The sequence below is a fragment of the Eptesicus fuscus genome, chromosome 22 (assembly GCF_027574615.1).
Source record: "Eptesicus fuscus isolate TK198812 chromosome 22, DD_ASM_mEF_20220401, whole genome shotgun sequence".
Lineage (NCBI taxonomy): Eukaryota > Metazoa > Chordata > Mammalia > Chiroptera > Vespertilionidae > Eptesicus > Eptesicus fuscus.
In genome coordinates, this window is record NC_072494.1 from 38182544 (window position 1) to 38196970 (window position 14427).

General features: G+C 57.3%; 1 protein-coding gene across 1 annotated transcript; it reads left to right on the forward strand.

The window, feature by feature from the left end:
• Nucleotides 1-2059: 2059 nt before the first annotated feature.
• Nucleotides 2060-10099, forward strand: VSIG8 (V-set and immunoglobulin domain containing 8). The gene is made up of 7 exons (XM_054712126.1): nucleotides 2060-2123; nucleotides 6122-6297; nucleotides 6930-7131; nucleotides 7254-7475; nucleotides 8440-8559; nucleotides 8835-9027; nucleotides 9832-10099. Exons 1-7 carry the CDS (start codon nucleotides 2075-2077, stop codon nucleotides 10097-10099), a joined length of 1230 nt encoding a protein of 409 aa, XP_054568101.1. The 5' UTR covers nucleotides 2060-2074.
• Nucleotides 10100-14427: the final 4328 nt, after the last annotated feature.

Genomic DNA, 14427 nt, shown 5'->3' on the forward strand with positions numbered 1-14427 from the left:
CAGCCATCAACCCTAGCCTCAGTTCTGGCTGTTATGCTAACCCTAATCTCAACCTTAATTACCATCTCAACCTCAAATCTGACCTCAGCCTCATAATTCCAATTAACCCCAACCTTCACCCCAACCTTCACTCCAACTCTAACATTAGCTGAAATCAGAACTCAATTAAACTCCAACCCTGCACTTCAGTTTAATGGAACGATAGCCTTACTCCCTCTTCCTGGTCCCACCTGCTCTGCCTTCTCCCCATCACTGACCTTCCATGCTTTGTCTCCAGGGGTCAGTCTAGTAACCCATAGGGTCACCAAGCCCCTTTCTTGGACCACTTTGGGTCAAGAATCATGATGCCTGGGTGTCCCCCACTTGGTCAGGCCCCAGCAGCATCAATTGAGCTGAATCTTCATGCGTCTCCAGGCCCCTGTTCCACATTTTTAAGTGGGGATAATGATTCCTGCTTTCCAGAGTGTGTAGGGCAATCCTATAAACCTCAAAATAAATGAAGAAATGAGGATACTCATTGTGTACATCTAATGGGTCTCAGAGCACTCCGTTATTGTTGGGGTGTGGGTGGAGGGGTTTGGAGCACAGCAATGTATGAGATCCTTGTGCTTCCTTATTGTTCTGTCTCATTCTTCCTGGAAGGGTCAGCCCTGGTAGTACCCCAGTCTCATCACTCTCCCCAGGACTCTGCTCCCCTCCTTCTTGTGCCCTGGCAGGGAAGGGGGTGGGCTGTTGAATGGAGCCACTCATCACCTGACCCCCCTCTCCTGACGCCCATGGGAGGCCCAAGTCCTGTCCTGGGACCCCCCTGGACCAACCAGCAAGGGTTGCCCCTCCACTTCCTCAGCCCACCAGGACCCTCCCACCCAGCTCTAACTTGCCCATCTTGTCGTCTCAGTCACCCTGATGAGCAGGCCAGGTTATGCGGGTCCTTGGTCTCCCTCCCTGCGCACCGAAGCAAAGACACTGAAAAGTCCCCAAAAGAAGTGCACACGGGGGCTTAGCCATCCTCAGGGGAGACGTGGCACATGCTGGTGAGTGGGCACACACAGGCACCCCCTTCCCTGGCCCTCTTGGTGCTGTTCTCCCAGCACCCCCTCACTAACCCCTTCACTTGCTGGGCTCCCTCCACACACCTGGCCCTTCTCCCCTCGAGCCTCACCGAACTGGCTTTAGTTCTGTGTGGGAGTTTGGGCTGGATCCCTCTAACACCCCCAGCTCCTAGGGATCCCCTACATTCGAGGATGACCTTGCATCAGGTATTGTTCGGGGGCATGGGGGCAGGGGCAGCCAGGGGAAGACCCTGATCCCAAACCCACCTCTTCCCTCTCTCGCTGAGCTCAGCAGGGCTGACTCTCTTGGAGGGGCCAGAGGCCTCAGGTGGAAGGCGGACTGGACAACCCTGGGCCCCTTTCATCTGCCTGGGCCTTCCCTCCAGCCCGAGTGCCCCTCCCTGGTGCCCCTTCCCACAGACCCCTTCAGACATCAGGGATAGGAAGGGGCAGGGTTTGGAGAGTGAGTGGGACCCTATGCCCTGAGGTCAGTGCTAATCCTTCGAGCCTGGACACCCTCCTCCCCAAGCTTGGCTTCTCCTTCCTCTTCCATGTTCCCCTGGGGAGGAAGGTAACAAACCCGAGTGGTGCGGGGAGCTCCACGGATGCCATCAAAGGGGGTGACTATTGCCACTGAGGACGGGGCCAGGAGGAAGTGGAAGTTTAACAGGTGCCTAATTACAAGTCCCACGGGCAGCCCTGCCCCACTCTCTGGATAGGGAAGAGCTTGGGTGATGGCTGGGTAATGCCTGGGTAGGCCACTCTGTCACCCTGGTAATTAGGGTTTTGGGGACTCCTCCCCAAGGCGGGGACCTGGCCCCCTCCCTTCCATAGAAATAACTCTGGCTGTTCCCCAGCCGGGCCCTCATTGCACCTTCCTACCACCCCGGGGCAGTGTCTGGGCCCTCAACTCCCCCTCCCTCCACCCATCCCTACACACTACCACCGGCCCCACTGCCGGCCCCACTGCCGCCGGCCCAGGGACACCCAGCCCAGGCGGAGGAGACACTGAGATCAGAGACATGGGAGTTCGAGGAGCCTTCCACCTTCTGCTCGTGTGCCTGAGCCCAGGTATGGGGCTGGGCAGCGGGCAGGGATGCCCGCACGCTAGATGGCAGAGAAAGGGGCAGTGAGGGGCGAGCGGAGGAGCCTGGCGGTTTCTGAGATGCCCTGGCAGGGCGCGGCCCACCCTTGCCCTGCTGCCACCAGGTTTGGATATTGCCAAGGGGCCTCTCCCCAGGAGAGCCCCAGGTCTGGAGTTTGGGGCAGAGGTCTTGGGTGGCCCCTCATTGTGGGGCTCGCACCTGCACACACCTGCAGTGCCTGAGTACAGGGCCGTGGAAACTGGGAGTGGGGTGGATGGGCAGGTGAGCAGCCAAGCTGGGTGGGGGCCGAGGAGGAGCCTGGGAAGGAGCCTTTCACCAGTGTGTCCAGCAGGAGGGCGCCCACCCCAGGCCAGGGCCAGGGCAGGGAGCTGCCTGCAGAGGGCAGAGCCTCAGCGGACGTGGCCCGAGTGGCTGCTCCCAGCACTGCCAGTTACAGCCCTGACCGGAGACCTCCACTCCAGGCCTTGTGTTGTGAGAGTCCCAGGGGAGTGCTCCCCTCCAGGATGAGGCGGAGGAGGGTGGGGACAGCAACTCCACAGTGTCTTCACCCCACTGGGGCTCCCGTGGAGGGCAGGGCTCAGGTTGGATGTCCTGGCTCCCTGCCCAGGTTGGGGCAAGTCTCAGCAAGGGCCACTCTGTGTGGGCACTGCTGGAAATGGCTCGGAGACCCACCCCGGGGTCTGGGCTAGGGGCGAGGGAGTGTGGGAGAAGGAGCTTATGAAAGGGGAAGTATTTTCAGCCCGTGTGTGTGTGTGTGTGTGTGTGTGTGTGTGTGTGTGTGATGAGTTTCTGGCAGAACGTCTACAACTCCCCCTGTTTGGTGAGAGTCGGGCTGGCGGAGCCTGTGCAGGAAGCTCTGGCCGTGCTGTGGGAACCTGGCACATCTCTGTGTGGGTGGCACATGTCCTGGGTGTGTGCTGCGTGTATTTATGCACCAATATCCTCTTGGGAGGGGGCCTCCTTTTCTCCCCTCCATCCCCTCTCCTTCTGCACCTCCAGAGGGAGGGTTAGGAGCTCTGGAAGCAGCTTGGAAATTCACAAAGGATTTCCAGTTGAGAATAGACACTACTGTTGAGGTGACATCCACCGAGGGTGCAGCCCCTGGGGGACCAGTAGTCAGCACTGCCCTCTTCCTTGCAGCCCGCTGGGATTTCCTCCCCTCTCCGGATCTCCCTGCCCAGGGCTCTCTTCCTCTCTGGCTCTCTTTCCTCTCTCCTGCCTCTCTCTTCTCTCCTACTCCCTCAGTGTCACAGCAAGAGAAATCAGGGTGAGACACCAGGAAGAACTTCCCCAGGAGAGTAAAGGCAAGCAGAAAGATTGGAGCCCTTAGGAAGAGACTGAGGAAGCTTCTAGGGAGATGGAACGGCTAGGGTGAGGCTCCCTGGCCTGGGACAAAGGAAGACACGGAGCCTAGTGCGGGGTGCAGGCCCTCTTCCAGCTTGCCCCTCCTTCCAGGCCCCTTCCCTGAATACTTACCCTCCCATCGGCTGGCCCCCGGGTGCAGGGAAGAGTCCTCGCTTTGTGGGTTGCTTCCAGGGCCCTTAGGGCGGAGGCTCTGCTCTCTGCGGAGTGCTGGCTCATCGCTGGCTTGCCTTGTGCCGCCCCAGGACCTGGCAGATGGCATCTGGATCCTTATCTCAGAAATGAGCTGATGTTCTGTCTGGGGCTGGAGGAGGCATCACCAGGTCCCGTTAGAGCCCCAGCAGGGAGCCTGCCCACTCTGGGTGCCCCTGGAGCCTAGCGGGGTTCGAGCGGGGCTGATGGTTTAGCCAGGGTTCTGAGGGGCAAGTTCAGGGATGTCTGCACTGCTGGGTGTCGCAAGAGTGCGTGCTGGCTCTTTAGAACCAGGTAAGCTTCTGCAGGTAGGCTTGGTCTTGAATGAGCACACATGGACTATGCCCTGTGCAGTGGGCGTGTCTTCTGGATTAATCCGGACCTGTGCTGGTGTGCAGCTGTGTCTCTGTATGAATCTGATAGTATTCGTGTGTAGGAAGGTGGAACCCCATAAGTGCGTCCCTGCATTTAGAAGGCTTGTAAGAGCGTGTCTATGTGTTTGGCTGTGACAGTGTAATTGTGTGTCTGCGATGCTGTCTAGCTGTGAGGTGGGTCTCAGGAGAGAGCCAGAGAAGGGCAGAGCAGAGTGAGTAGCTGAGACCAGGGGCTGAGACTCCAAAGGACTTGTTGCCTCTCAACAAAGAATGAAGCGGGGTGATGCAGGCTGGGCCAAAGGGTCTGGGGAACAAGAAGTGCAGGAGATTGGGAGGCAGAGCCTACTTGTCCTACCTGCCAAGGTTGGGGCCCTAGGCACACCCCCTTCTATTCCTCTCTAGGTCCAACTGGTTGGGGCTAGTGCCTGCCTGGGGCTTCAGAATAAAAAGGAGAGGAGCTCAGTGCTGAGTTTCCAGACCCCAGGTCCTCCCCCAGGCTGACTCAGTGGGGCAGGCTGGCAGCAGTGGGAGGGGACCCGAGTGGAGTGAGCATATGGGGCAGCTGTACCTGAGCCTCACAATGACGAGAGGGCAGGACACACAGTCCACGCTGCTACACATCATCACACAAGGCTCATTGTCCTACAGATGCATATGGCCTCAATCCGAGGCACACACCATTATTCACTGTCACACATGAATTCAGCTCAGTCATGGCCACCCACTGTCATGCACAGGCATGCACCATCACTCAGAGCACTGACACAATCAGGCACCTGCTGTCACGCACAGGCACACAGCCCCAGACGTGCACCATCATACGCAAGACACACACACGGACGTTCCAGTCTTCCACTCCTTGGGCTGGGAAGGGACCCCAGAGGTGATGCTGTCCAATCCTCCTGCCTCCAGGTAGGAGCACCTCATGTGGCCCAGACCGAGTCAGCTTTTAACCAGCCAGGCTCCTCTGTCAGAGCATTTAACAGCTCTGTGTGCTCCATGTGCACACTGTACACACACACACACACACACACACACACACACACACACACACACAATCATGTATATATATATATATAAAAGGCTAGTATGCTAAGTGTCCAACCGTCTGACCAGTCGCTATGATGCGCACTGACCACCAGGGAGTAGACCCTCAATGCAGGAGCTGCCAAGCTGCAGTGACTTGGCAGCGGTGGTTCTTGTGTGACACACCCCAAAACCAGAGAGGAGAGAGCCCGATTCCTCACGGAGCTGCGTGACTCCACCTTCAGCCATGGGTTATGTTGCTGCTGGGGCACTGTTGGCCCTGAATCTGGTTTACTGCACACTTGTGTTTGCGTTCCACACCCTGTACGACAGCAACTTTGCAGAGTGCCCTCTCGTACTCTGGGACCCCTCAGGGGATGTCGGAGAGCTGGTTTTGGCCTGATCCCTGCAGGCCAGGCCGAGGGACCCCACCTGCTAGAGGGACTCTTCCATGGTGCCCCTCAGGTACAGCCGGCTAGGGAAGGACCATGGGAAGTTGGCTCCAGGGCGTGTCTGGCCTGTCTCACCCAGTCCCGCCCCGCCAGCCATCTTCTAATTATTTTCCTTTCAATGTGCATGAATCTGTGCACCGGGTCACTAGTGTAAATATAAAAGCAGACATCCTACCTGGTCATGGCATGTATACATAAGCAGTACACATAAGCAGCCACAAATACTCATAAGCACACATGTATACTTGTATACATACTCTTACATGCATACACAATCATGCATACATACAAGCATAACTAACAGCTATATGTATACAAACAGGATTCAGATGCAGTCCTACACATCATAGAATGTGATGCATACACACATGTGCACAGGCCTGCATATACTGCTTCATGCACACACACAGACACACACTCAGAGCAGCCCCTCCTTCCTGTGGAACCCCCACTGAGCCTGGGTTGCTGCTGATAGAATGGGGGAGGGAGAAGCTGAAGCCGATGACCCAAGCTCTGGCTCAGTTTCCCACACCCGACCCACTCTCCTCTTCCCCTAGCACTGCTGTCTGCTGTGCGAATCAACGGGGATGGCCAGGAGATCCTGTACCTGGCAGAAGGTGACAATGTAAGACTGGGCTGCCCCTACATCCTGGACCCTGAGGATTATGGTCCCAGTGGGCTGGACATCGAATGGATGCAGGTCAATTCAGACCCTTCACATCGGGAGAATGTGGTGAGTACATGGTGCCCCTTACCCTACACTCCATGGTCTACCTGATGGCCAGCCAACACTCTGAGGGGAGAGGAGGCAGATAATAAAACCAAGACCTTGAACTTCCCCCAAGGCCTCTTGTGGAATGGGGCAACAGGGATGAGAGCTCTGCAATCACTCCAAAGGGGTGGTACCTGCCTTCAAGAAGTTCCCATGCCCTGGCCGGGTGGCTCAGTTGGTTGGTGCATCGTACTGTATACCAAAAGGTTGTGGACTTGATTCCTGCTCAGGGCACATACCTAGGTTGTGGGTTCCATCACCAGTCAGGGCATGTACAGGAGGCAATGGATCAGTATTTCTCTCTCACATCAATGTTTCTCTCTCTCTCTCTCCCTCCCCTTTCCTCTCTTTCTAAAATCAATAAATATATCCTTAGGTGAGAGAAAAAAAGAAGTTCCCAACTCGCTCTTATGCGTTCCAAAGTACTTGCTCTTACTTGGTCCCACCCATTTTGTAAGGGGTAGTGGACCAGGCATCATCATTCCCACTTTTCAGCTGAGAAAAGTGAGTCTCAGAAAATTTGAGTGACTTGCCCACCTGGGCCTCCTGGGCTCTGCCTGTCTCACCACCCTATTTTCCTCTCTTCCTCGCAGTTCCTTAGCTACCAGGACAAGAGAATCAACCATGGCAACCTCCCCCACCTGCAGCAGAGGGTCCGCTTTGCGGCCTCGGACCCCAGCCAGTACGACGCCTCCATCAACCTCATGAACCTGCAGGTGGCCGACACAGCCACCTATGAGTGCCGGGTGAAGAAGACCACGATGGCTACCCGGAAGGTCATCGTCACCGTCCAAGGTATGGCCAGTCTCCTCTGGGCTCCCCTTCCCTAGACTTCAGAGCCGAGGCTAGCATGGCCGCTCTGAGCCCAACTGTGCCTCTTGGCTGAGCCTGGCTCACAATTGCCTGCTTTCCTGCAGCTCGGCCCGCAGTGCCCATGTGCTGGTCTGAGGGCCACATGGCGTATGGCAACGATGTGGTGCTGAAGTGCTTTGCCAGTGGGGGCACCCCGCCTCTCTCCTACAAGTGGGCCAAGATCAGTGGGCACACCCACCCCTACCGTGCAGGATCCTATCACTCGCAGCACAGTTTCCAGTCTGAGCTGTCCTATCAGGAGTCCTTCCACAGCTCCATTAATCAAGGTGAGGGGGACCTGGAAGAGGGGGGTGGGATGAGTGAAAGATCAGGACTTGGGGACCCGCTGGGGCCTCCCTGAGCCATCAGTGGCACCGAGTCCAACCTAGAACCCCTGTGGGAGACGCCTCCTCTGAGCCTGTTTCAGAAGCTGCTATTGAGAGAAGAGGAGGCAGAGGGGTGGGGCAGGGTCAGCCCAAAGCAGTGTGGTTATTTGGAAAGAGCACAGTCTGAGATAGACAGCTGAGCTGGGCTGAGTCCCGGCTGGACCGCGGACTGCAAGAATCAGGCCAGTGGCTTAACCTCTCTGTGCCTTGGTTCATCATGTATGAAAAGGGAGTAAGAACATCTTTCTTCCAGGGGCCTGTGAGGATTAAATGGGGTGAAGTGTGCAAAGCTGCCAGCATACAGAGAAACCAGCTAGCACTCAAAATCCAACCAAGACGATTAGAGCTGGAGGGAGCCTTAGAATTCCTCTGCTGTAACCCCAGCTTCACCGTACAAAGGAGGGGGCCGAGGCTCGGAGAAGGGGCATGGTTCTCTAAGGCCACACAGTGAAATAATGATGTCTCGGTCCTGTTGCTGGTGGAAGGATTCTTTTTTTTTAATTTAAATATATTTTTATTGATTTCTGAGAGGGAGAGAGGGATAGAAACATTAATGATGAAGAGAATCTTTGATTGGCTGCCTCCTGCACGCCCCCTACTGGGCATGTGCCCTCGAGGGGAATCCAACCAGGGATCCTTCAGTCCGCAGGCTCCATCCACTGAGCCAAACCAGCCAGGGCGGAGGGGTTCTTCCTACCTTCTCTGTTTCAGCAGGGGGAGGGTAACCCACCTGGGGTGTGGAGTGGCCCGGAGTGTGTGTTCCCATACTGTCCCTCCTTCCACCCCACGGTGCCAAGGCAGGGGTGAGGCGCTCAGACACCGGCCCCCCCGCCTCACGGTAGGCCTGTGCTAACTTCAGTTTCAGGTGTGTTTAACGGCGATCTGGTGTTGAAGGACATCTCCCATGAGGATGATGGGCTGTACCAGTGCACGGTGGCCAACCACGTGGGCTACAGTGTGTGCGTGGTGGAGATGAAGGGCTCAGGTAGGTGCCCTGGCCTTGGGGGCCCTGTAGCGGGACTGGAGGAGACTGGGCTGTGTTTTGGAGCCTGAGCTGGCTCTGCCTGCCCATTGCATCCTGCGTAGGTCTCTGCCTAGGGCAGGTGGGAAGCCCTGGGAGAAATATGCAAACATAAGGGGTTAACTTGCATTCTGGCCTCCCCCCCGCATCTTCCTCACTGAGTGTCCCAGGGCCCTGAGCCCCTTTCCCACGGAGCTCTGCCCTGGGAGAGCCTGACCAGCCTCTCCTTCTCTCCGCAGACTCCCGGCGTGCAGGCGTGATCGTCGGCGCAGTGCTCGGCTCTCTGCTCCTGCTGGGCTGCCTGCTGCTGGCCATCTGGGCGCTCACCTGCTGCTGCTGCGGGGGAGCTGGCGGGGCCCGCGGGGCCTTCGGCTATGGCAACCGCAGCGGGGTCGGCGGAGGGGCCTGCGGAGACTTGTCTAATGAGATCAGGTAAAACCTGATGCATGCTGCATGCTGCTGTGGACAGGGGACGGCGCCCTGCCCTTCCTCACCCCCGCCCGCCACTCCAACCTTGCCCGCCATCGCCCTGGAGCGCTGGGACGGCGGCATGCCGACCTGCCCCGGCCGCATGGCTTCGCTCCCGCCTCCTGCCCACAGTCTTCAGCTCCGCCCCCCGCCCCCACCGCCCTCGGTGCGCCCCTCTCTGTCCCGCCTAGACTGTAAGCTCCTTGAGGGCAGGGCCTGTGTTTTCCCACGTTTCCCCTCTAGGGAGCGGTGAGGACTCTGGTCGTGTGTATTTAAAGAGAGTTCTTAAGACTAGTGCTACTAACTTATACTAGAAACAAACTAGAAATAAAAACAGAACAAGACTTGCAGTGCTAATGATTGCAGTGCCGGGGACGGGATGGAGGAAGAGGTGAAGATTGCGGGCGGGAGGTGAGAAGAGCGGGCGAGAGGGCAGGTCTGAAGGGCCAGGACAGCATCTCCCGGGTCTCCGAGGGTCCCACCTATTCCAGGCGGTGGTTCGGGGGAAACATCAGAAAGGGGCTGAGAACGCCTAGATGGGCCGCTGGCCCTGGGCTGCCCCGACCTTGTGGACAAGCCCTGCTGGGGACTGGGAATGGCCCCGACCGGCAGCGGGGAGAGTAGGTGGAGGGCAAGCGAGCGAGGGGCCGGGCCGGGAGGCGCCGGGAGGGGGCGCGGGAGCGGGGGCCGAGGTGCTCAGCCCGGGCTCCGCCAGGCCAGCCCGCGTGGCTTGGGAGCCCGCTCACCGCCCGCCTGTTGTCTCCACAGAGAGGACGCCGTGGCGCCCGGGTGCCAGGCCCGCGGGCGCGGCAGCCGCGTCACCCACCTGCTGGGGTACCCGCCGCAGACCGCCCGCCGCTCCCAGCGCCGCCCGTGCGCGCCCCCGCCCTGCGGCGGCCCCGAGGACGTGGCCCTGGCGTCCCGCACCGCCGCCTGCGAGGCGGGCCCCGCCCCGGTCTACGTCAAGGTCACCTGCGCCGAGTCCGAGGACTGCGCCCGGGGGTCGCGGCCGGGCAAGGACGGCCTGGTGGTGTGAGCGCCCGCCCGCTGCGCTCCGCCGAAGAGGGCGCGGCTCCCCGCCCGCGGCTGGGGACGCGCACCGTCTGCGCGGACCCCGCCCGCCCAGGCCACCCGGGGGCTGTGGATGCGGACGGAAGGCATTTTCCTCGGGACACGAGTGGGGAGGCAGAGCCTGCTCCCCAAAGTGGGAGGCGGGGCGGGAGGCAAAGGCTCCCCGGACCCTCTCACATCCCCTGGCCCCAGGGCTCCGGGAGGAGGAGGGGACGTGCCTGAGAGGTTGGGGCCGAGCGCCGGTGTCCCCAGCCAGAGCCGAGGTCCCGGGGCCGGGGCCGGGCGGGTGGGTTCTGGACCGGATCGTTCTGTGTGAGATCCCGGCTCGGAGCGGCAGTGTTAGCACAATAAAGACCCGAGGACGACGGGCGGCTGTGGCTCACGGAGGGCTGGGCTGGGCAGGGCGTGCGGAGGCTGGCTTAGGTTTGTGGTCCTGCATCGTCCCGCACCGTTTCCTCCTTCACTACACAGATGGGGAAACTGAGGCCCCTCCGGCTGGATCGAAAAATCCGGGATCCCACTTTTCTCTTTCTTTCTAGAAGGTCAGAAGGGGGCGGGAGGACAAGGAGGGATGACCTGTTTGAGTGTTTCCGGACCATTCTATGGGCACCATTCTTCCTCCTGCCCACATCTACCGAATCCTGACTTTCCTGTCTCTCCCAGATGTTGCCTTCCCGCTCAACAACTAGGAAGGGGCTCCGTCATACTCTGGGTAAAAAGACACCTACCCCCTTTCCCCCCCTCCCCAATGGAAAGGGGATCGACAGGTATTGGGCACTCATTAAGTGCCTGTTGTTTTCTGATGTTTTGTCTTATTGAATCCTTACTTTAGTCCGGAGGTTGTGCATTATCCCATTACACAGATGAGGAAACTGAGGCTCAGAGGGATTAGGTATTGACCCTCTGAGAGAGAGCAACGCCACACAGGTAATAATTCAGAAAGAATTATTTGGTCCAGGCATGTTTGACGCTAAGACGTCAGCCTGCTTCTCTAATATTTGAATTCTTTCTACAGCATTCCCAACAAAGGCCATCCCAACCTTTTCCTGAATACTTTTAATGGCATCACCCCATCTCCCAAGGCAGTCCATTCAGCCTCTGACTATCAGAGATATGTTTCTTCTACTGAACACAGTTTTGGTCCCTGTAGCGCTTTTATCCCTCGGTCCAAGTTCTACCCTTAGGGAGCCCTAAACATCACGTCTCCAATTCCACCGCCTCTCGTGGAACGGCGGTTGAACTCCATACACGGTGGCTGCGCAGGCCCACAACAGCACCTGTGTCTGGTCTAGGGATTGAGGGTCTTCTGAGAGGATGGTATTTCACAGTCACTCAGTTCTGCCTGCCTCTGCCCAGCCACCTGCCTGTTGAGAGCCCTGGCACTTCCTTCTCTCTTGGCCTCTTTTTCTTTTGAGGCAAAACTGGGCTTCCTAATTTTCCCTTCTCCTACCCTGGGGCCACATGAGGTATGGGTATGATGGACCTCAGAATATCTGGGTTTCAAGGTTTTTTAAAAACACACACACATTTTATTGATTTCAGAGAGGAAGGGAGAGGGAGAGAGAGATAGAAACATCAGTGATGAGAGAGAATCAATGATCACCTGCCTCCTACATAACCCCTACTGGGGATCAAGCCTGCAACCCCAGGCATGTGCCCTTGACAGGAATCGAACTCAGGACCCTTCATTTGACAGGCTGATGACGCTCTACCCCCTGAGCCAAACCAGGTAGGGTGGGTTTCAAATTTCTTAACTGAGCAAGCCCAGAAGCGCTGCTTAGTTATCGATAACGAGGCGGCCCTTCTGCTTGGCTTGCCTTGACAAACCTGTGGAGGAAAAAAGAGAGACAGTGGTGGCACAGAGGGAGCCAGGGACAAAGGTCTTGAGGTGGCAGTGCAAAGTGGGAGGTTCTTGGGGAGGGGTGGGAATCCAGGGGGCGAGGGGGTTAAACATCAGGGGAGCAGAGAACTGCAGGAACCATCCATCCCTTCGTTTATTTGCACACACTTGTACTCATACTGTGCTTTCTTTCCTGGTGAGAGCCTGGGATACCCTTGCTCTGGAGTTTGCCCTGCATCCAGAAGATGACTTGTTAGACAGTTAGGTCTTTGGCAGGGCACTGGGCCTGGCACACTTTTGCCCTAAGACAGAGGACTGACTAGGATGGCTTGGGGGCCCTCCGGATGGCTTTGAGGAGCCTCCTGCTCAGCCTCTTGCAGGGTGGTGAGGGAAGGAGGCAGCCAGCTGGCTGTAGCTACAGGCTGTGGCGAATGACATCACCTTCCCCATTCCAGGAACCAGGGAGTCATGCTCAGACTTAGCCTTCACTTAAAGGGTGAGAACAGTGAGGTGCTGGTAAGAAAAGCTCACTAATAAGCAGTAAGAGAGATTGTAGAGACTCTGGAAAAGCTTCCTGTCAGGGTGACTCACCAGGGAAGCCAGGGAAGGTCCCCCATCCCTGCTGGGTGGCAGTTATTACTGCACCGCCACTGCTGGGAGCAGCCAGGGAAGATCCTGCTCCTAGGATATTGCTCCAGGGACCTCTTGGCCGCTTGCTGTTTCTCCTACATGAAACCACATTAGAGTGGGAGAGAAACACTTGTGGTGGAAAATGTTTAACAGCGACTTTGGGAGCAGGTGGGGGTGCATAGGAGGCAGGGAGGCCTTGGTTTATAGCTTTTGCCACTTCTGTGATGTACGTTCTCCCACCATGGCTGACTTCAGTCTACCAACGTGATGTTCCTGGCGTGGGAATGAGCAGTAGCACCCACTGTAGAGTATTTCCACCGTCCAGGTACCATAGGCGTCAATAACCTCAAGTAGTGAGACAAGAGGAAACCATCCTATCTAATAAAGAGGGAATATGCTAATTGACCCTCACACCATCACAAAAGATGGCGGCGCCCACAGCCAATAAGGAGGGAATATGCTAATTGAGTGCCACACCCTCAAAAGATGGCAGCGCACATAGCCACAAGATGGTGGCACTCAGTCCCCTCAGCCCCACCAGGGCTGCAGGCATGTGGCAAGGCCGGGCCCCTCCACGCACCTGCCTCCTGAGTCCCCCAGTCCCCTCAGCCCCCCAGCCACCCAGGGCCGGCCCAAGGTGCAGGCAAGTCTTGGATGGCGGCTGCCCAGCCACCCAGGGCCACCTGAGGCTCAGGTAACCAGGGCTGGCCGAGGCTTGAACTGCTGGCAGTGGCAGCAGCAGAGGTGTGATGGGGCATTGCCTTCCCCTGATCGCCGGGTCGCCTCCCACCCCTGAGGGATCCTGGACTGTGAGAGGGGGCAGGCCAGGCTGAGGGATCCCCCCCCCCTCCAGTGCATGAATTTTCATGCACCAGGCCTCTAGTAGTAAAATAATTAGGAAGTGATACATTTTGAGTACTGATCTCCTTTGTTTTATATAACTGATTTAATTGTAAGTTTATATAATCTGATTTTTAAAATGGCTGCAAAACTTAGGTGGATCATGTCACCAGGCTAGAAGACGGCACACACGCTGCCTCAGAAGGGGGGCCCTCCAGCACAGTCCCCATGCTTCTGTTTTTCCACAGAGACACAAACAGCAGAGTCAGTTGTCTCATTCTGCTTCCCAGTTCTGCCTTTTGTGTCTCTCTTCAGCCTTGCTGGAGCTGAGGGCTAGTTGCTCTGGTCACTGAAACATTATTTAGGTAATGTCTGTGTCCTTGGTAGCTACCAGAAACCTAGCTTCGCATCCAGCCTGGGAAATCTATTCAAGAGACATTCCGAGTCGGTTCCTTCCCTGATCTCTTCCCCCCGTTTTAGGAAGCCATCCTCTAGTCATCTTCTCGAAAGCCCAAATTCTCAGGACCGTGAGTGGGATGCAGTCACAGTGAATTTCTTTCTCTGTGCTCTTGTTAGAGTAACTGTTGGCACGCACGCTGCCCAATTACATTGCAGTTACTCTAAGCTCAGGCAGGCTGGGAGGAGTCTGGGGAGGGAGGACTCGCTGGAAACAAAGGAGTTCTGAGAGTCATCCATGTGTGTGGGGGCAGGGAGCAGGATCTGAACGTTAGCCCTGACCTCTGCGCGTTCTTTCCTGGTGAGGGCCTGGGACAGCCTTGCTCTGGAGTTTGCCCTGCATCAGCCAGTCTATCTGGAGCAATCATCTCACTGGTTCCTGGTGTACGGAAACGAAGCTGATTCCATTTGGTGCCTCGCAGTTGGATTAGGAAGAAAGTGTGAAGGGAGAGAGTGAGGAGAGAGGTAGGACCCAGGCAGGCAGGTGGGCGAGCGGCTGCTTTGGGAAACCTGGGAGAGCGTGGGTG

Bases quoted from the DNA above. Each gene is read 5' to 3' on its own strand.
- VSIG8 (XM_054712126.1), top strand. From the start codon at position 2,075: ATGGGAGTTCGAGGAGCCTTCCACCTTCTGCTCGTGTGCCTGAGCCCA. The intron at 2,124-6,121 runs GTATGGGGCTGG...CTCTTCCCCTAG, and splicing joins GCTCGTGTGCCTGAGCCCAG to CACTGCTGTCTGCTGTGCGA. The intron at 8,560-8,834 runs GTAGGTGCCCTG...TTCTCTCCGCAG, and splicing joins GGTGGAGATGAAGGGCTCAG to ACTCCCGGCGTGCAGGCGTG.